The sequence below is a fragment of the Mytilus galloprovincialis genome, chromosome 3 (genome assembly GCF_965363235.1).
Source record: "Mytilus galloprovincialis chromosome 3, xbMytGall1.hap1.1, whole genome shotgun sequence".
In the NCBI taxonomy this organism is placed as follows: Eukaryota; Metazoa; Mollusca; class Bivalvia; order Mytilida; family Mytilidae; genus Mytilus; species Mytilus galloprovincialis.
Genome location: NC_134840.1, coordinates 52987815 through 53008452, shown reverse-complemented (window position 1 = coordinate 53008452; position 20638 = coordinate 52987815). Strand labels below are relative to the sequence as shown.

At 33.6% G+C, this 20638-nt stretch overlaps 2 protein-coding genes across 4 annotated transcripts; one reads left to right on the top strand and one right to left on the bottom strand.

Annotated features, from left to right (window-relative positions):
- The first annotated feature begins 4857 nt into the window (after window positions 1-4857).
- Window positions 4858-19738, top strand: LOC143068288 (uncharacterized). Of its 2 annotated transcripts, none has more exons than XM_076242213.1 (5): window positions 4858-4979; window positions 6346-6622; window positions 8140-8213; window positions 18806-18962; window positions 19385-19738. In XM_076242213.1, exons 2-5 carry the CDS (start codon window positions 6374-6376, stop codon window positions 19616-19618), a joined length of 714 nt encoding a protein of 237 aa, XP_076098328.1. In that variant the 5' UTR covers window positions 4858-4979; window positions 6346-6373; the 3' UTR covers window positions 19619-19738. The 2 variants fall into 2 exon arrangements, with proteins under 2 accessions (XP_076098328.1, XP_076098329.1); XM_076242214.1 differs by lacking the exon at window positions 4858-4979 and adding an exon at window positions 5039-5159.
- Window positions 12956-15673, bottom strand: LOC143068287 (uncharacterized). Of its 2 annotated transcripts, none has more exons than XR_012976149.1 (4): window positions 15313-15673; window positions 14676-14790; window positions 14268-14439; window positions 12956-13506 (listed from the first exon to the last, which is right to left on the bottom strand). XR_012976149.1 is itself a non-coding variant. In XM_076242211.1 (4 exons), the coding sequence occupies exons 1-4, from the start codon at window positions 15557-15559 to the stop codon at window positions 13300-13302; spliced, it is 744 nt and encodes a 247-aa protein (XP_076098326.1). In that variant the 5' UTR covers window positions 15560-15673; the 3' UTR covers window positions 12956-13299. The 2 variants fall into 2 exon arrangements, 1 of the variants encoding a protein (XP_076098326.1); XM_076242211.1 differs by having other exon boundaries at window positions 14268-14442.
- Window positions 19739-20638: the final 900 nt, after the last annotated feature.

The following is a 20638-nucleotide window of genomic DNA, read 5'->3' as shown; positions in this document are numbered from 1 at the left end:
CCTGAAATAAATATATTTATAGCAATTCCCTTGATACGAAAGATCTACACGTTGCCTTGGGTTTTTTTTTTTTTTTTTCTTTTTTTTTGCTCTTTGGTTGGGTCTTTGTCTCAATGACAATTCAATTTTCATTCTTATCATAGATATAACTGCATGTTAAAATAAGAATATGTAGTGTGATAGACAATCAGACACATTCTTTCCGGGGACCAACAGGCGTTATCAAGCTATAGGTCCCCGTATGGCCTTCGACCATTAGCAAAATACACACTTTATAGAATGAAAGCTCCAAGAGGTCTTGGCATGAAAAAAACAAACATAAAAGATGAGCGAGAAAAAAAAATAGGGATACCGCATGGAAATTGGAAAATGGTCCGCAACATTAATTTAGTGAACTCACTTAGTTGAAATTAAAGACCTGGCGAATTTTAGCCTTTTGCAATGGATGTGATGTATGTTTAAAAAAAATCATGGTTTGTTTGGACATTTTTATAAATCAAGTCTTGGTTTTAAATTATTTGCAAGTAAGTTTTAAGTCATGAACAAATAATCACTCACAGAAAGACGTCAAATCCATCAACAAAAGAAAAAAATTAATAGACGACCGACAACGCACAGAATATCATGTATGTGTTCCGGACCATATGAGTATTTGGACCATACGCATATATCATGACCATAAGGGTATACTAATATGGTCCAACCATACACGTATGGTCCGACCGTACGCGAATGACGGGTATGGTCATGCGCGTATGGTCCAAATACTCATAAGGTCCGGAAACATATTTTATTTGCGATCACAAATGCACGAAGACGTCCATTTCTATGTAAATTGGGTCGATTTTTTGATATAGATAAGATGAATGCATTTCTGTTGCCAAGTGTTTTTCACAAGTATAGTAGCAGTATAGCAGAACGGTTTAAGTTTCCTATATACACCAAATGATACATTTTGCCAATACAATAACGTAAATGCATGCAAATTTCACAAGGTTTAATCCAAATAGCTTTCTTACTATCCAATAACTTTCAAGTACGAAAAAGACAGGGCAGAAGTATATTTTGTCTTTATGTTTCGTATTTGCACAACTTTTGAAAGTGGATTATGCATTCGTTCTAAAATAAAATTAGACCAGATAAAAGTTAAAAGATTACATAACTCGACAATCGCAATTGTTAAATCGCTTTGACATCCGAAAAAGATAATCAATCAATACATGCATTGCAACTTTTAAAGCCAGTAAGTCATTCTTTTTTCTGAAAGAACATGGCTTTGCGATATCTTATTATGAAAATTGATTGTCGAAACATAACAAAAACACAAGTAAAGGACGTTTAATTGATCAATATAAATCAAAACACAAATTCCTGATTAGTATTTCGAATTATTTTATATAGGCGTTGAGAACCTTTGGTGACCCCACGGTTTAAATGTTTATATTAAGGACGTCGTGAGCAATGGGCGTTATAGACGAACGTTCACCTAATCTGTCCCAGTCAATGGGATATTAAAGTGCGCCAATCAATGTCCACAGCCACACTGTTATGAATTCGATTCTAACTGACTTTTCAAAACACTAGTATATATTGATAGGGGATAAATAAAGGAATCAAAAGAGCAAAAAAAATATATATATATAGGTCAATGTGCTTGTTTTCGAGATATTAGCCATTGAAATTTTGGCGGGAAAATGTTCTCTCTTGACTTTTCATAGCTTTATCATTGACAAGTTTAAAATCTTAAAAACTATCAAAAATAATTATAAAATTTTATAAGACTTTTACAGATGGCTTATCATTATACATGTAAACGATTTTTAAAAAGAAAAATGGGCAAATTTTTTAAGGCATTCAAATGAATAACAGCAGAGGATTCCGAAAAACTGACAAAAATTCCAAAACATGACAAGCAAATAACCTCCTTAATCATCCTTTTCTCATTCTGAAAAATCACATTATTTCCTAAACGTTATTCGTACTATTTAGAAAAAACGGATAGTCAACAGTCAGTTAATACCAAATTCCATTATGAACAAAAACACAATCATTAAGATATAAATTAAAACAACCAGTGACAGGATTTCTAAACTACTACAAACATGTGTACATTTGGCGGAGTTGCATCTCAGAAGTACAAGTATTTATTAATCTTTCTATTTGGCTCATCGTGAAACTTTTTCATTAATTTCTCGTTTGCAACAGAAAAGATTAAACAGTAAAAAAAAGAAACAAGTATCCAAAGGCTGAAAGCTGGAAGACATGAACATCAAATCAAACGCCAACATCCGTGGATCGGATGAGAGAAAAACAAGATAACAAACTAACAAGAGCCAAAAACACACAGGAAAGCACAAAGTACAAAGTAACGGAAATAAAAAAAACACAACAAAAAAACCCAATATAAACAAGAATGATTGATTGGTGATTGCTTTACGCAGCATCAGTACAAAAAAAGGCTATATAGCGGCGAACAAAATAAGAAACGATACAAAAGAGGCAAACATTTTTGGCGTTTTTGACTTTTATTTAGAAAACTATAGGAGCTAGGTTAAAAGTTTGAAATGAACAACATCATGGCAAGTATTATCTACCCCAAAAATATCAGAAAAATCTGAAGACCCTTTGCTGAGTTATCGCCCGTGAAATGTTAGTGTGTATCACCTCTCAGTTTTAACTGCTATGTTCAAAACTGTGAAAGCTAGGATAAAAGTTATACTCTGAAAATTGTAGAGGAATCTGTCATCGTGTTTTGGAGTAAAAGAGGGGCGAAAGATACCAGACAAAACAGTCAAACTCATCGAAAATAAACTGACAACGCCATTGCTAAAAAAGAAAAAAAACAAACAGACAAATAATAGTACACAAGAAACAACATAGAATACACTAAAGACTGAGCAACACGAACCCCACAAACACTGGGGGGGGGGGGGGTGATCGCAGGTGTTCCGGAAGGGTAAGCAGATCCTGCTTCACATATGGCACCCGTCGTGTTCTCATGTTATTACAAATCCGGTAAATAGTCTAATTCGGTAATATTCATGTTTTCGATTCTTTGCAATTTTTCTTTCATTCTAAATATTTGTGAATACATTGATGTACTAAAACTAATGATAAAACACTTTATAAACAAGACAAACCAAAAGCAAATCTAAAATATTTGTATTGCTGCGCTTTATCTGAAAGTCGCAATAAAACTGTCAAAACAAAGTCAAAGCTCACACTCCACTGTATGTTCAAGAACTAGTTCGAGCATAATTCTTTGCTCGATTTCTTTTACGATACAACTGTGTATTGAAGTTCACAACTTCAGTGTAATATCAAAACATCATAAACTATGTCGAGTTAAGAAATATAAATATGTAGGACTCTAAAGTGCGATGGTACTCTAAAGTGCGATGGTCACGCTAAAGTGCGATGGTCTACGCTAAAGTACGATGGTGTCTCACGCTAAAGTGCGATGGTTGTTTGTTTGCTAAAGTACGATGGTGTTTCACGCTAAAGTGCGATGGTTGTTTGTTTGCTAACGTAAGATGGTATGTCACACTAAAACTGAAATGCATCAATAGGGTATTAAAGGTTGGGGGATTTAAACGTTAGAGTACATGGGTTTTTAAAAATAGTGTTTTTTTTTATGGCAAAAGTTAGTATGTTAGGGCATAACATATGTAAAACATGTAGGCTTTATAGTAAACTGGACTGTAGGATGAAATGATTGTTTATAGAAGACCAACAACGTAATAATTGCTAAAAAAAAACATTTACTGTGACAAAATACTGTATTTCCTGTTAAATCATTTTTTTACAATTAAGGCGTATTTGAAAATATTTTGATAATTGACGAAGCTTGCCGTTCACACAGTTCATCAATATTCTACCCCCTTTTTTTCCCTTTTACAGTCGTCATCGTAAATTACAAATACAAAAGTCGGAATAAGTAATATTTATTTGTACAAGCTTTAATGTAAATGCAAGAAAAAAATCAATATTCGCCAAGCTTTCTCCATATTCGTAACGAGTACAAATACATGTTCTATTTACCTACAATGTACAAACTATGTTTTAGCCGACAATTTATTATTTACGCTTAATTTTCAATAAAATCGACAGTATTTTAAAGGGGACCGCAAAATAAATTGCAAACGTTTACTAGATATAATTGGATCTGTTCGCTTCCAATAGAAACAGGACACAGGGAACCTATGCGTATTCTATTTTGTATTTGTATAGTAAAATGCCAGGTCGGTTGCAGGATACATGTAAATCCTTCTATTAGCACTAAAAAAACCGCATTTGCTTCAGCCGAACAAATCACAATTATGTTTAAAATTATAATGTCATAGACATTTGGTTTAAAAAATATGTTGATCAAATATTTTTAATTTATCTTTACGGCATGTACATTTTTTTAACGTCATAATCCAACTGCGTTTCTAACGTCTATATTTTTCCGGACCATCGCACTTTAGCGTATGGAACCACGTACTTTAGCGTAGACCATCGCACTTTAGCGTGACCATCGTACTTTAGAGTCCCCATCGCACTTTAGAGTCCTACAAATATACTGTAATAAATCAAATACCCGACAAGCTCTCCGCAAAATACAGAATATTCATGCACATTTAAACAACCACGTGTACACCAAAATGAAGATCTATGAAAATGGAAAATAGTTTCAGTGGATTTCAAACCAATATCGAAAACTGAAAACAGGCCAACAAGAGATAATGAAGTAGTACACAGTATCAGAAGTTATCTCTAGAACCATAAAAATATAAGAGAATATGCCACAAGCATGAAGGATGCAACTTTTTCCAGCTTGAGACAGCACAAGGAAAAAACTTAATTTACTAGTAATGGAAATGAAAGGATATAATGTGACCAGTGGATCGAACAGCGTCATTTTGGCGGCTATATGATATACATAATTTCGTGTTTTATGACGTGGAAGATAAAAACGACAGCTTACGTAAAGAAAGGTAAGACATCATGTTTGGTAAAAGGTTATGGAATTCAATTTCCTTTTGAACATGTCCAAACATGCACAATGACAGTAGAGGCGGGAAGCGGGTTCCAAGAGTTTACTACTCGATTTGAGAAAAGTTTTTTTACTAATAGTAATATCAGTTGCTTGACTTATCTTACAGTTGTGGCCTCAGGTATGCGATATACTCATTCGGAATAAATTGTCTGTTTATATGATTTACATATATCCTGTTTCCATCTTCTAGATTTAAGTGACTCTAAATCAAATGCGAGTCGAGGCACCTACGTTATGTATCATGTATTACTATAGTATTAATGAATAGGTGTTTTTATAATGGCCCTGTTATATGTCCAAGGTCTGTAATAATGGTCGAGGAAGACTGTAATGGCCCGAGGCAACGCTGAGGACTATTACAGACATCCGAGGCCATTATTACTGACCGAGGACATATAACAGGGCCATTATAAAAACACCCATTTCTTAATACATTTATTAACCAACTGAACTAAAGTGTAAAATATTGAAACAGCTTTAAATATACCAAATATCCAAGATATTAAGTTGAAAGAGATATGTGTTAAAAAACAGGATGAAAATTGATCCCTTTATATGGTTCTTTAATATTGGTTGCTGCTTACTAAATTAATTAAAATACAAAAAGGTATTATACTCTTTACAACTTAGTTTTATTAACTTTATTAAAAACCCTAACAGGGCTGAATACAGACAAACTGGGCATTAATACAGGGCCATTACAGAAAAACAGGGCCATTACAGAAAAAACAGGGCCATTACAGAAAAACAGGGCCATTACAGAAAAAACAGGGCCATTACAGAAAAACAGGGCCATTACAGAAAAAAACAGGGCCATTACAGAAAATATGAAATTTTTAATAAACAGTCATTTTTGGCAATAATGCACTTAGTTGGTTAATACAGTCAAATAACGTCAATCTACTTATCAATAAAAAGTTGGCCTTCTTTTACTTTAAGGGTCCCTATAATTTAGGAGTAGGGTTCATTCATTGTAATGGTTAGGTTAGGGGATATTTTAGGTTAGGGTTATGTTTTATGGTTAGGGCTAGTGTTATGGTTAGGTATGGGTTAGGGTAAGATTTTAGGTTTAGTATAGTTTAGAAATGCTCTATAAGGATTGGGACCCCTAAAGTAAATACTGGGACAGTTGCTCAGTGTTGGATATAAATTTTACTAAATAAAACAATTTAAAAGGTTCGACCTGTTGTTGTAAATGATGGAGCTAAAATTGGGTATATAGGCCCTACATCACAAATAGATTTTAATAGGAGCGGTTCTGAAATTCTCAGATTGTGTGCATGTAGATTTTTTTTCATTTATAGGGATAACATCAAGAAAGATATTTTAAAGATGACAAAAAGTAACATCAAGTGTGACGAAAAGATCAGATTTTTACAGTCTGTGTGTAAAAATAACAAAGTTCTTCCTTTACCAGAAAAAATGCTTCCTACTAATATTATCCAACACAAATCCTTACCAAAAGCAACAGAAAGAAAAGGTAAACGACCAGCACCAAACCCTAGCGTTTATGACTTTCCCGAGGAATACTGGCCATCACCAGACACAGAACTAGTACCTTCAGACATGAGTGCAAATCAGGTAGTACAGTGCATCTATGCTAACTAATAAAACAATATGATTCTCATAATTCCAATAAGTCATTTTTAAGAATCTTTTGATAATTGTAAAGCCAATCTATATTAGTGATAAATAAAAAACCGTCAATAGTTCGTCGTACTGTAAATAAGGTCAATGGTTGTTTTAAAATATCATTGTAGTTGTAAAAGTAATTTAAAGAAATATTAATAATATTGTTATTTCATTTCATACTTATGTTATAGTACATGACTTATAGTAATTATAGATTGTTTTTACGATGCCAAGAAAAACAAATATACTAAAGATAATTAAAATTCATAATATGACAAACTTGGTCAACAGAAAAAAAACAACACATAAAATATAAAAAACAAGAGGCTGTCACAACGACAGCAAACCGGATTTATTAACATTTATTTGTGTCCTGGCAATATCACAAGAACCATTACTGATGAATGGTGAAAGTGAAAATCGTCAATATCAAATTTGACCTCCATTTTGTCATCAGTATCAACATATTAAAATTTGAAAAGCTTAGATTGAATGGTTCATGAGTAAATGCAACAACCTGAATGGAAACGCCATTTTACAATCTTTCAAGAACCATAACTCCTGAACGGTAAAAGTCAAAATCGTCATTATTGAACTTGACCTCTATTTTGTCATCAGTAACAACATATTAAAATTTCAAAAGCTTTGGTTGAATGGTTCATGAGAAAATGCACGGACACGACGGGAAAAACCATTTTTCAATCTTTCAAGAACCATAACTCCTGAACGGTAAAAGTCAAAATCGTCATTATTGAACTTGACCTCCATTTTGTCATCAGTAACAGCATATTAAAATTTCGGAAGCTTTGGTAGAACAGTTCATGCATAAATGCACGGACACGACTGGAAACTCCATTTTTCAATCTTTCAAGAACCATAACTCCTGAACGGTAAAAGTCAAATTCGTCATTATTGAACTTGACCTCCATTCTTTCATTAGTAACAACATATTAAAATTTGGGAAGCTTTGGTAGAACAGTTCATGCGTAAATGCACGGACAACTCCATTTTTCAATCTTTCAAGAACCATAACTCCTGAACGGTAAAAGTCAAAATCGCCATTATTGAACTTGACCTTCGTATAGTTGTCAGTAATAACATATTAAAATTTTAAAAGCTTTGATTTATATCAATTATATAAATCAAAACATAAAGGTTATTCCTGATTAATTTTTCGAATTATTTTATAATTAAAGGCGTTAAGAAACCTTTGGTGACCCCACAGTTTAAATGTCTATCGTAGGTACGTCGTGAACAGTGGTCGTTACAGACAAACGTTAACGTAAATTGTCCCAGTCAATGGATGAATTTAATGTGTTAATCAATGGCCACAGCCACACTGTTTTGAATTTCATTCTATACCAAAAAATACTTAAATTCTGAAAACTCTCTAAAAGAAGGGAGTATAAGGGACAATTGACAGCCACACAAGATGAAATATTTTATTGTTGTAAGACTATTTTCAGCTATTGATGGAGTGTAGCAGAGAAAGGAGAAGGAAAAGAGAAAACCATTCCAACAGTGCTGTAGAACCTCATTCGTAAGTATCTCCTTTTACTTTCTTGTACTTTGCACTATTTACTGATTGGTTGAAATTTAACAACAGTATTAAAAAAAAAGAATTTGTCAGTGAAAATTTTATTTTTAAATGTTTACATTAAGCTGGAAATAGTATGTTACAGCGTTCAGTAATGTCACATCTAGGACAGCAATCTGATTAAAACTCTGATCCATATTTACCCGTGTGCTGGAATATATAAAGAAATCAGAGAACTATACCTTTATAAGCTATATATGGCATTTTCAGATCACACAAGCTCAAGAAAAACTTGACTTCTTAACAGAGAAATGGAACATGGACACTTTTAAAATTCCCCATATTACTAACAAAAGAGTTGTTCTCAAGCTGAACAGTCAAACACGATCAACAATCGCCGTATTATAAGCAAATAAATTTAAGCTTTTTTCGCCATTTATCCAGGAGGTTGTTTTAAAGAAAACTTTTAGCATAAAAAATGTGTAGGCTATTGCATATAAAATAAATTGAATTGGGTATAACTTATTTAAAGAAATTCCTGTCCTTATTGCGTAAACCCCTGAGGGTTTACGCAGTATATATTGGACGATGTCCGTAGTCTTTCGGAACACCGGATGTTATTCGGAATACATCTGTTCTTTCCATGACCACCTTGCACACCTGCGCAATAGCTTATTAATTGACCTGTTGAATTAACTGGAATAATTCAAGCCCTTTCCGTGTCCGATTTTCTCCCACACGAGGATATAACGACTGAATTATTCGGATTACTGTTGAATAAGCATTGGCATCTTAAAGTTGCCATAGAGATATGTTACATAAGATGCATAATATATTATGACGCAAGCTACTTTAATTATCATTTGAATACTTCCTTGCACGCAATTACAAGCTGCTAATATTTACTTCCAATATATGCGTAGTTATTTTAACTAGGGTCAAACGTTGAAACCAGCTGTGTTTCGATACGAGATAAGATTGCATGTAAGAAATACGATTTATATTCTAAACAAGTTGCTTTCTTTAAAAAAAGAAAAGCAATACATGAACTTAAGACCGCTGACTGTCGGGTCACCAAAAGATTGTTGCTGAATTTGTGTTTGCTTTTGAATTGAAATAATTGACTGTGAAAAGAAGAAGCCAATTGAAAGTATATATTTACAGCTTCTATTTGAATAGCTATTTTAAAGCTCGACTATTATATTTATCACTTGGGAATGCACATATTTTTTTTTCGATTATAACCCTTTGGCAATCCTACTAACCAGGACCCGGTTGCACGAACGTTAGTTAAATTTAACTTAACCGTTATCTCGGCTTTAACGCGACGTTAAATTTAACGAGGGATTAAAAGCGTTGCACAAAAGTTAACAAGCAGTAAACTGACAGTTAGTTCCCCCAGTTAAGTTACAGATTTAACTAAGCCCGAGGGGTAACATTAAATATTTAACAGTCAGTTTAAATCAAAGATGGCAAACCAGTTATTGTTTGGTAATGTGTTTGCACTGCGAAAACAGCGAGTATATCGCGAAAGGATAGAGCTGGCCACCCTTAGTGATAGACAGATACGATCAAGGTTTCGATTCAAAAGAGAATCAATCCAATTTATATCAGATTTGCTACGGAATGATTTGTCCCACACCACAAGAAGGAGTCAGCCAATTTCAGTTGAAATGCAGGTATACTCTTTAGAATATTATCTTTTTGTAAGAGTTAGACAAAGATTCATTTTTCTAAGTAACAAAGAAAATCTCTCTCTATAGACTATATATATATATGTGTACCGTTCAGTTTGAGGGTAAGAAAAGTCTCCATTCAAACGTAAACATTACAAAAAATAATTGAAAAATGACTACAAACATGGATTTAATCATCTCTCCTACCACTATCTATCCTAGTATATAATTCCATACACACCAACACACAATAGATCACAATAGCTGTTTCATGGGCTTCGATCGTCAATGAAAATGCGGATGTATCACCCCCTCTTTTTCTAGCTTAATTGTCACACAAGACACACGAGTTTGATATTATGTTTTCCCCGATGGAAGTTATAAATATATAATCCAACTCCGGCGTAATTATAAAAAAAATTTTTGTAGCAGTTTCATATTTTTCCAATTTTCCATCTAGCAGTTTAGATATGTATGTGTGCCTTTTTTTAAAAACAACAGTGCTTTCTATCACGTCCGCAAGCTGGGTCATTTAATAGGTCGTTAATTTTTTTTGGAGGAAATGAAAACGAAACTTAACAAAGGAGAAACGAAGTGGTTTCGTTTCTGATTTTAGTTATTATCCCAATGATATTACACTGTCTTATATATTTCGGAAAACTATACTGTCGTCACTGTGACCTAGAGCTTAATCAACTGTAGAAGTCTGAGAATTTAATTGTTTCGAAAGGATTAAAAAAAAATTAATAATTCCGAATTATATAAAAGAATGGGTTTAATTGTATGATCAAATACGTGGAGGCTGTTTTTAATATTTGGATTCAGTGACAAGAAGTCCTTTCGTAGCTTGTAGAATGCTTTCAATGCCTTATTGTACAATTCCTTCTAAGCAAAGGAAAAAGATCCTGATGCACTAAATGTTATATACCTAAATATTAACAATGTAGAACACAATCTATCAACATGTCATTAAAATAAAAATAATGTTTTATATGCCTGCCTGTCTTGTTAAATAAATGTAATAACCGACACATTTAAGGGTATGGATGTATGATCATGTATAGGTCTCTCATTTCTGTATTCTTTTTTTTTCGCTCATTATTATTTTTTTTTAACATAATGGCTACTTTTTTACTTAGGTATTATGCACATTGCCTTTTTTGTAATCAGAAGTTGTTTACCCAAATTTTTTTTTTCAGTTCATCTTTCAATTTCTGCCTACAAGCACTTGTCTCTCAGTTTGATAATTTTATTAACCAAAGGCAAATATGTTATATATATATTTCAAAATGACCTAGAGCTTAAGTATAATACACATGTGTAATAATAAATTGCTGCCCCCCCCCCCCCCCCCCACCCCACCACCACCACCAACATCAACCTTTTATGAAAGATTAATTATAATAAGTCTTATGTGAAAAAAATGCTTCAAAATTCTCCTCACCCAGTCACTGCAGCGATGTTCTAGATCCGCCACTGTATTGATCTTATATATGGAGTATCTCGTTCCTGAATGACTAGTACTGATGAGCTACATTGTCTTGCCGAACAATATACAGAATACCAGTAGCTACATGTCCAAGCAGTTTAAACAAATAATGAAAATGGTCCTCAACCCATGTATTCCTCAGAACTACACAATTCGCTGAATCAGAATGAAAGTGTTGTATATGTGCACCTCTACATATCAGACTCCTACCAAATATCAAAGAAATCTTTAGAGGAGTTGCAACCACAAGACCCATATTTGGTAAATGTTGAAAAATTGTTCCATAACTCCACAAAATTTGCTGATTCAAACTCATGGTGACGGGGGAAAACAAATATTTTAACATTTGTATGTATATGTATAAATGAATACTGTACTTAAATATAATGTTCATTTTTTTTTTATTAAGGTAATGCTAGCACTGCGATTTTACGCTTCTGGAAGCTTTTTGGAAGTTATAGGTGACACGATGGGTGTGGATAAAGCCACAGCCTGTAGGGCAGTAAATGATGTAACAAATGCTCTCCTCTCAAAGAAGGACCAGTTTATTAAATGGCCAGCACGTCAAGAAGAAAGGGATCGAAATAAGCAGGGTTTCTTCCGTGGAGGTTTATTTCCAGGAGTGATTGGGTGTATCGATGGGACACACGTAAAGATACAAGCCCCATCGGAGGATGAACCCGCCTACGTTAATAGAAAAGGTTGGCACTCCATCAATGTGCAAGGCGTATGTGACCATGAAGGTAAATGTACTGAATATACGCTTAACTAGAGCCACAAATGTGTCAAGTCTAATGTTTAAAGGCAAATTCTAACTTAACATAGGAATGTGAAGAAACATTGAAATGCCAACTTTATCATGCCTTTCTTTTGCGTTCAATATATATGAGATGAAACAGAGTCACAGGAGATTAACAATTTATCACAATATATCGGACACTTTCATGATTTAATCTCAGCATCTAAAAATAACAAAAAATGAAAAGACCCTATTATCTCCCCCTTTTTTATTCTGGCAAACAAACATTGAAGTGAAAAAAAATCCCTTATCAGCCTTAAGTGTCAGACCAGTAAAGTAGTTCCCTTTGATAATAGTTTTGTATATTGGTTCATTCCTATGTCGCGCTTTTTTTATTCTGTTTCATTGTAGTGGTTTGATTAACTTAAACTTATGTAATGCGCCATCATGGAATTGCAAATAATTAAAAGCTTCCTTTGAATTAATCTTAATAGGAAAATTTATAAACGTTGATGCACAGTGGCCAGGAAGTACCCATGACAGCCACATGTTCAGAGCCTCTGATGTCAGTACATACCTACAAACTAGACACCGTTCCATAGATGACGGTTTTTTACTTGGTGACAGTGGCTATCCATGCTCAAAGTTCCTACTTACACCATATCTACATCCGGCTACACCTTCCCAAGAGGCATATAATAGAGCACATACCCGCACGCGTTGCACTATAGAAAGGGTGTTTGGTTGGTGGAAGCGAAGGTTTCATGTGTTACATGGAGAAGTTCGCATGAAGCCCGCCAAAGTTTGTAGAATAATTGGTGCTTGTGCTATCCTACATAACATAGCTATCATGCTCCGGGAGCCAATGGAAGATGATGAATCTGGTGAAAATCAGGAAGATGTTGGTCAGATGAACTACAATGGTCCAGAGGATGGCAGGACAATAAGAAACTTTATAACCACATCATATTTCTGAAGTATGTAAAGTAAATTTTTATTATTCAATCATAAGCCCGTGAGGACATACATCAATACAGTATATAAACAATATGACTGTTTAAACCCATACATCACTCTAATTAAAAAAAAAACATTCATTCCCTTTTTATCCTAATTTGGTTAATTGGTGAACAATACAAAACATATAAAATTTAAAAGTATCAATACTGTATGTTCAATTAATATCTAGCTACAATAATTGTCTGATTGCACCACTGACAATGCTAACATTGCATTCTCTTCACTCTGAACAGACTGTTTTAACATCCTTATCTCTAAACGAAGCTTAGTGTTTCTTAATTTCAAGTTTTTTGTTTCAAGCTTTTCTCTGTTTATCTCCATCTTCAGTTTAGTGGTCAACAAATCAGCTTGACTTCTCTGCTTCTCAAGGACCTGTAAAATTAACAAGGCGTGACTATCACCTGTATCGTACAATGTTTTAAATTACACAAGATAACGTTAATAGTTATATACTGAATTCTATATTTACAAGTCTAAATTTAAAACAACGTTCAAACGTATATAGTATACACAGTGAAACCTGCTCAAGAGACCACGTTTATTAAGCAATCACCTGTGTGGTCACTATTTATAGATACTCAAGTAGTGCATTTCATTTAAATTGAACCTGTATTTAAAGACCACCTGTTTTATGAGACCACTTTTTTGCTCTCCCTTAAGTGGTCTCTTAATACAGGTTTCACTGTACAGGTTTCACTGTATGTTAATAATAATAATTAAGCCAGCTCAATTATATTACGCTACGGGCAGCTCACATCAAATTAAATATCGTTGTATGTCTGTTTGTTTGGTTGGGGTTTTACGACGTTTTCAGCACATTTTGGCTATTTCTCAATCCTTGTCAATTAAGATGGGAGTAATACACACCCCGCCGCAGTGACATTCGAACTCACAACCTCAGTGTTGACAGGCTAGTGATCATTAGTAGTCATGACGAACTACATAGACCCCTCTGCCACCGAGGCCCCCATCGTTATTTGTTGTATTTAAATATAGTGTTCGGGGCTCATATAGAGTATACAGTATATATATGTATACATAAAATATTTTTTCGAATATGATAATATATGATATATCGGAATTATAGATTAAGGCTGAGATTACTGTTTGAAAAGAAAACTAAAAAAATTTACCTCATACTGCATCGTTTGCAAATCACCAAGAGAAACCCTTTTCCTTTTCCCGTCTGGCTTTTTAGCGACACTGGAAGAACTGGCATCTTCTTCGACTGCAAATTCTTCTGTCAAACTAATCAGTGCTATGGAGGACGTAGAGTCTGTGCTTGATCTTGGTATTGATGTGAAGCTACTAAAAAAATCACTCATCGTTAATCTGTTTTATAATTCTATATTGAGACAAATGTTTTTTACGTTTTCATAAAATTATCAAAAATCATTTCAAATTTCGAGAAGTGTTTTACATTCATTCTTTGAAAATCTAAATGTACATACAGTATTATTGTTGTGCGTGTTATATTTTTGAAAGCAGTTAGCAAATTGTTGCTTCAACGAGGACCGCGCTTAATAACTAGTGTTCTTTACCTTTCAGGAAACATTGACGAAACACTGCCTGTCTGGCCATCTCCAACACGTGCGCTGAAACACGGCTGTTGACTGTTGTCTAGTTCACTTTCTACAAAAGATCCATTTGGAGTGCCTATAAAACAAGAGTTGTATATCAAAAGGACATGTTTACACATCATAATACATCATATATATATTTATTTATCATTAAACGAATTTTGAGCATTAAATCGTTCACAAATCTTGGCCGAAACAAATGTAGATAATGTAATACCGAAACGTGGTTAGAATATAGAATAGTGGACACTGTGCCTGTGTGCAGGCAAAGAGGGAAGGGGGGGGGGGGCTATTTATGTGATTGGTGTTTGTTTGTTGTATTCAGTGACTGTTCTGTGTAACTTGTAAATGTATATTAAATTATGATTGAAAATTGTAATTTGCTTCTTGTGAGACCATAATTGGAATAAATAATATTTTAACTTATCTTAAATATAGCAATAACGACATGAAGTAAAAGTTTATGCGTTAACCCAATCTACGTATACCTCAGCAAGAGTTATTCCTCTTTGTATACACCAAAAGCTTTAATTTCAACAACAAGCAAACCGCAGTTTTTACGAGTCTATAATATTGATCGCATTAACAAGGATATTACCTCCTTGTCTGTAATTAACTATGAACTGTACAATGTTATGTATTAGAGATGAAATATCCCTTGACGAAATATCTTGCAGGCTTGGATATTTTGAGCAAAGAAAGTTCACAAGTTCATCAATCTGGTTTTCGGAGTAACTAGACTCAACTGAGGGTTCCAAGAAAGGTATAAGGTGAACATCATTTGCTCTGGGTAAATTGTACCTTTCAGTATAATTTTCTAAGTAGCTCTGAATCTCTGCATGCATATTTTTAGCTTTCTCTACCAGACCAACTGCAAAAACAGTCAAGCGAATGTAAAAAGTGGTATATTAAAAGAAAAATGGTATGATATGTTGTATATATATGATAAATTAATTGAGTCAGGCACCGTTTAGCACCCCCCCCCCCCCCCCGAGTTTATTTGGCTATTATCTTAACAATTATAAGAGATAGGTAGGTAGCACAAGTAACGATGTCTGAGTTGTGGTCCCTTTGGGAGCAATCATTTGATTTTCTAGAGGGGGGGCATGGATTTTACCCCCGCGACACACTTGGCGAAAAACAAGTATTTTCTTTCGCAACAAGGCAAAAACTATTTTTTATTTCAATTATACCGTTGAAGCAAGTAAACTAAGATGGAAAAACATTTTTTTTTAAATTTCGGAAATTTTTCCAAAATTGTAGAAGCAAACTATTTTGTTTTCAAAAAAATCAACCCACCCCACCCCACCCCTCCCATCCCATCCCAACTTGAACACTCGCATATCCTCCCCCCTCCCCCGATTTTCAAATGGTTGCTCTCTTAAAGGTCTGTTTTCGTCGATTTTGGTTTATAACTCTGATGATATTGCATAGCCCTGATTAATTAAGCCTCAAATGCTGGCTATTCTGTAATTACTTGCTGAAGTACTGTTTAATTCAAAATGTATTCATTGTCTTTTTTTTTTTTGTATATTAAATTACCCCATTTTTTTTTTTTTTTTTGCAGTTATTCTTTATTTCTTATTCCCCATTATTCTCTGTTTTAAATATTTTGCCTATTTCTCTCCGTATTCTTTCTGTGATTCATTCTTGCCAATTATTCTCTTTTCTGTAAACCCCCATCCACACCCTTATGGTCATAGTTACCCTTGGGTTGCCTCACCGTTGCCCCTGTTCCGAGGCGATGCAAAAGAAATTTGTGTTGTGACGAAAGCTTTATTTGTATTAATTTATTGTCTCATACAACGTGAAAACAATAGAAAAGAAAAAGATGCATCTGATCTTAAAACTTAACAGATTTTTATATATATAAGCAATCAATCAGTCAATTTTATTGTCATAAAACATCTATAATGCTCGTGTTGAAGGCCGTACTTTGACTTATAATTGTTATTTTTTTAAAACATTGTGACTTGGATGGAGAGTTGTCTCATTGGCACTTATACCACATACATGTATTCTTATTTATATATACAGTATGTTTGTATAAGAAAGTAGTCATGAAGGGCTAACTTTTTTTTTACTTTCGACTCGGCTATTAATTAATTTGGGTGGCCTCTTCTGTGTACACACGTTTTAAAAGATGACGTCACGTCATGTTCTTGATATAAGTGTGCATGATTGGAATGTCAACATTGGAGTTGGATTATACACTCGAGTTTTACTGGAAATTCAGACTTTTTAATCGATAGACATTCAGTGAAAAGTCAGAATGACTATAAAATTAAACATGTTCATATGTATGATTTTAGAAAACATCAAACTTGTAATCATGCAATCTAAAGGGAAAAAAAGGATTTAGTGTGTTCAATAATCGCTTGCTCTGTTAGATTGAGTACATATATAAAGAGAAGGAATAACCAGTATTTGAAAGGTAAGTTCTTTTTTTCTTCGAAATCGTAAAAAATGTGATTATTTTGCATTTTGTGACGTCATTAAAATGACTGTACTGTAACCCCAGCGTTTGTGAACAAAACAAATAGATACATGACAATAAAGAAAGATTGTCTAGCTAATACATGTATCTGTATACATGTATTTCATATAAAGTTATTTAGCATATGCATAATAAAATAATCGTACTCTCAAACACTGGAGGCATAGTGGACTCAAAACCACAGGATATTCCACTAAAATTTGGCCTGTCCTTCATCATTTCAATGATTTTTTCTTCCACGGCTGATGGTGGCTTTGGTGCCGGCCCTCCTCCAGTCAATTTCCTCTGTTTTTTTACTTCAGTATATGTTTTTTTTTGCATTCTGTTGTAAGTTTCCCCATTTATATATTACTTGCTTCATCGTTCTTTTTTGAAGTCCCATTGCGTTAATTTTAGAACATATTTCTGCCCACTTTTCATTTTTTTTGTTATTTGTTATGGTGTTTGTTTGCTTTGATTTTAACACGAACTCATCCTTTTCTACAAGTTCTTGTAATAGAGTTATTTCTGAGATGCTCCAGTTTGGTTGCCTTTCTCTCTTAGACGCCATGTCTGCCAAAAGTACGCGAAATTGCGCGAGGTCGAACATAACTGATTGTTAAATACCAAACTACTAGTTAAACGTAAATTAGTAAACTCAAACGTAACTAACTGTTGTGCAACGGATTTTTAATCAATAGTTACGTAACTTGCAGTTAAAATTTAAACTAACAGTTAAAGGCTTAACAGTTAGTTAAACTAACTGACGTTCGTGCAACCGGGTCCAGATGACTTATGCAAATTGCACAAACCTATCGCAATATTTTATGCACTCAGTTTGCTTTATAATCTGGAATTCAGGATGCATTTATTTTATCTATCATATCCGACTCATATTTGAAGCTGTCTTTACTCATGTTAGATGTTGTATGCGGTGAAACCTGTGGCATGCAATTGATTGGGACCTCTTATGAAGAGACTTATTTTGGTCTCATAAAACATCTCAAACTTTAAGGATTTCCTGATTTTACTTAAATCAATTCAAACATTCTTAGTACAGGGAAACTTAGTTTTGCCGAAGAATTTCTTAATTCAGAAGTTTATAAACCTGTGCACACTTTAAAAAAAGATATATAAAAAGGTATGTAGATATAAAAAGATACCAGAATTAAAATGATGTACGCCAGACACGAGTTAAGTCTACAAAAAAAAAGCATCAGTGACGCTCGAATGAAAAAAGTTAAAAGGCTAAATACATTACAAAGTTAAGGAATCTATTTCTTGGGTAGACAATCCTTAGCTTTTCGAAAAGGTCATTAGTAATGTATAATACCAAACAAGCATTTGGGTTTACGATTGCATTTCTTTTTTTAAAGAAAGCAACTTGTTCTTATCATTATACACGCCGGTTATAATGTAAGTTTTGAAAAGCAGTGGTAAGGATTTATCGAACTTAATAGCTATGAGTTAAATACACTCAACGGCTTCTACTGGTGTTGATTTAAGCAAGGATCGTTTCATCTATTCTGTAAATGGAACAGCTTCATTTTTCATTATTATTCAATTTTGAAAAGTTTCGAACATTGAAAAAACACTAAATTTATAATATTTACAGATCGTCTTTAGACCTATTAAATGCAGTAAGAAGAACTGAACGTTTGCCAATTGTTTTCCTAAAACAGAATCTTTCCATGGTAAAACAAGCACTTAGTTATCCTGATAGTACAATATTTGAACAGAAAATCACAGAGAAGAGAAAGACTTTTGTCAAGGTATTTAACTGGTGACATACGAGTTCTGTCAGATTTCAAATTAATTGATGTTTCGATGTAAATCGATGCCAAATCATTAACATGTAAATCGATAAACAATTTTTGTTTTCGTACACAAGATGAGTTTTACCCTCCGAACCATCAAAGTTTAAAAGGAATAGGTAAAAAAAAAAACATTCTGGTTATTTAATCTCAATTGAAACCGCTAAATTTCACCGACTTGTTCCTTTGTTCGTTTCAACCAAGGCTGCTAACGAAGAGTGAAAAACAAATAGCACTATTATTAACTTCACGTACCGCTATAAAGATGATATCCTGTTTATACCATTTAACTTGGACATATAAAAGCACCACAGATACAGGATCATACAGTAAGGTCTGCTTCATATTTCGACTGTTTAAATATGTTTGTATATTTTTAGACTTTGAAAGAAGTTTTTGCTGAACGAAATATCGGAGACTCCCCTAATATAGATTGTCCTGAGCAGCTGACTAGGGAGATAGGTAGACGATTGAGACTTTGCTTAATGGGTCAAAGAACAGTCAATTCCATACCATGTGCCATCGATCTCACAAATGATAAGATGAGGTCTAAGGTTACTGAAACAAGAACCACAAACATATATCAAGAGTCAAGTTCAGAAGTGTGCGTATAATAACTACTATGTACCATGATTCGGACAAGCGGAGCTTAAGATTTGCATTACCTCAAACTGGTTGATAATCATCATCTTTGTGCTGTTTAAACTTCATAAAACATTTAGTCGATATTTTCATCCTCGAATTTTTGTTTTGTTCATTATAGTTTTGTTCCGTATTTGTTGTACATGCAAGTCTGCTAGTAGATAAAAAGAAAATCAAAATTGAAATAGTAATATGGATAAAAGGAGACATGGTTGTAAACCCTAATAAAGATATACAAACCTATCAACTCACCCCACTAACAGACACACACCAACAAAATGAAACACAGTCTTGACAAAAGGCCAATATTTAGCTTATCGCCACCGTGTCTTAACAAATTGCGAATAAAGAGGTGTTAACAACATTTAGCATTTAATATTGGTACTAAAATTGATTTTGTATTTGGTAAATTTAAAACTGGATGTGTAAATCATGTCCATTTCCCTTTACTTTCTCCATGAGGATAAAACATATCATACCTCAACAATAAATCCCTTTCTTGGTGATACATTATAAGCTCGCAATTTTTTTCCGATAAATATGATTAAAAAGAATCAAAATCCTATTTATCATCCACATATATATCTATTATAATAGCTCATCGTGTTGTTGATCGTTCTGACACGTAGAGAGAACGCAATTTTATTGAATGCGAGGTCCGCGCAGGACATGCATTTTCAAATTTCAGAAAGTCAACTTTATTGCTTACTTAATATAGACGCTACAATTCGAGTTTTAATTAGTAAAGGTCATACATATGGCTAAGCCTCTATGAATAAAAAAAATATATTGAACTTTCAGTTAATAAATCCAAAATCTTTAATCAGCATCTTGTATCATTTAAACTTTCTAAAGTAATTTGCATCCAAATGGTAAATAAACTATTCCTGATGAAAAACTGTCAAAATCAAAGTATTACAAATAAAAGAACAAACAAAATAGACAAAGGAAGAACATTCATGGTATTTGTTCTGTAAACTATAACAGCCTTA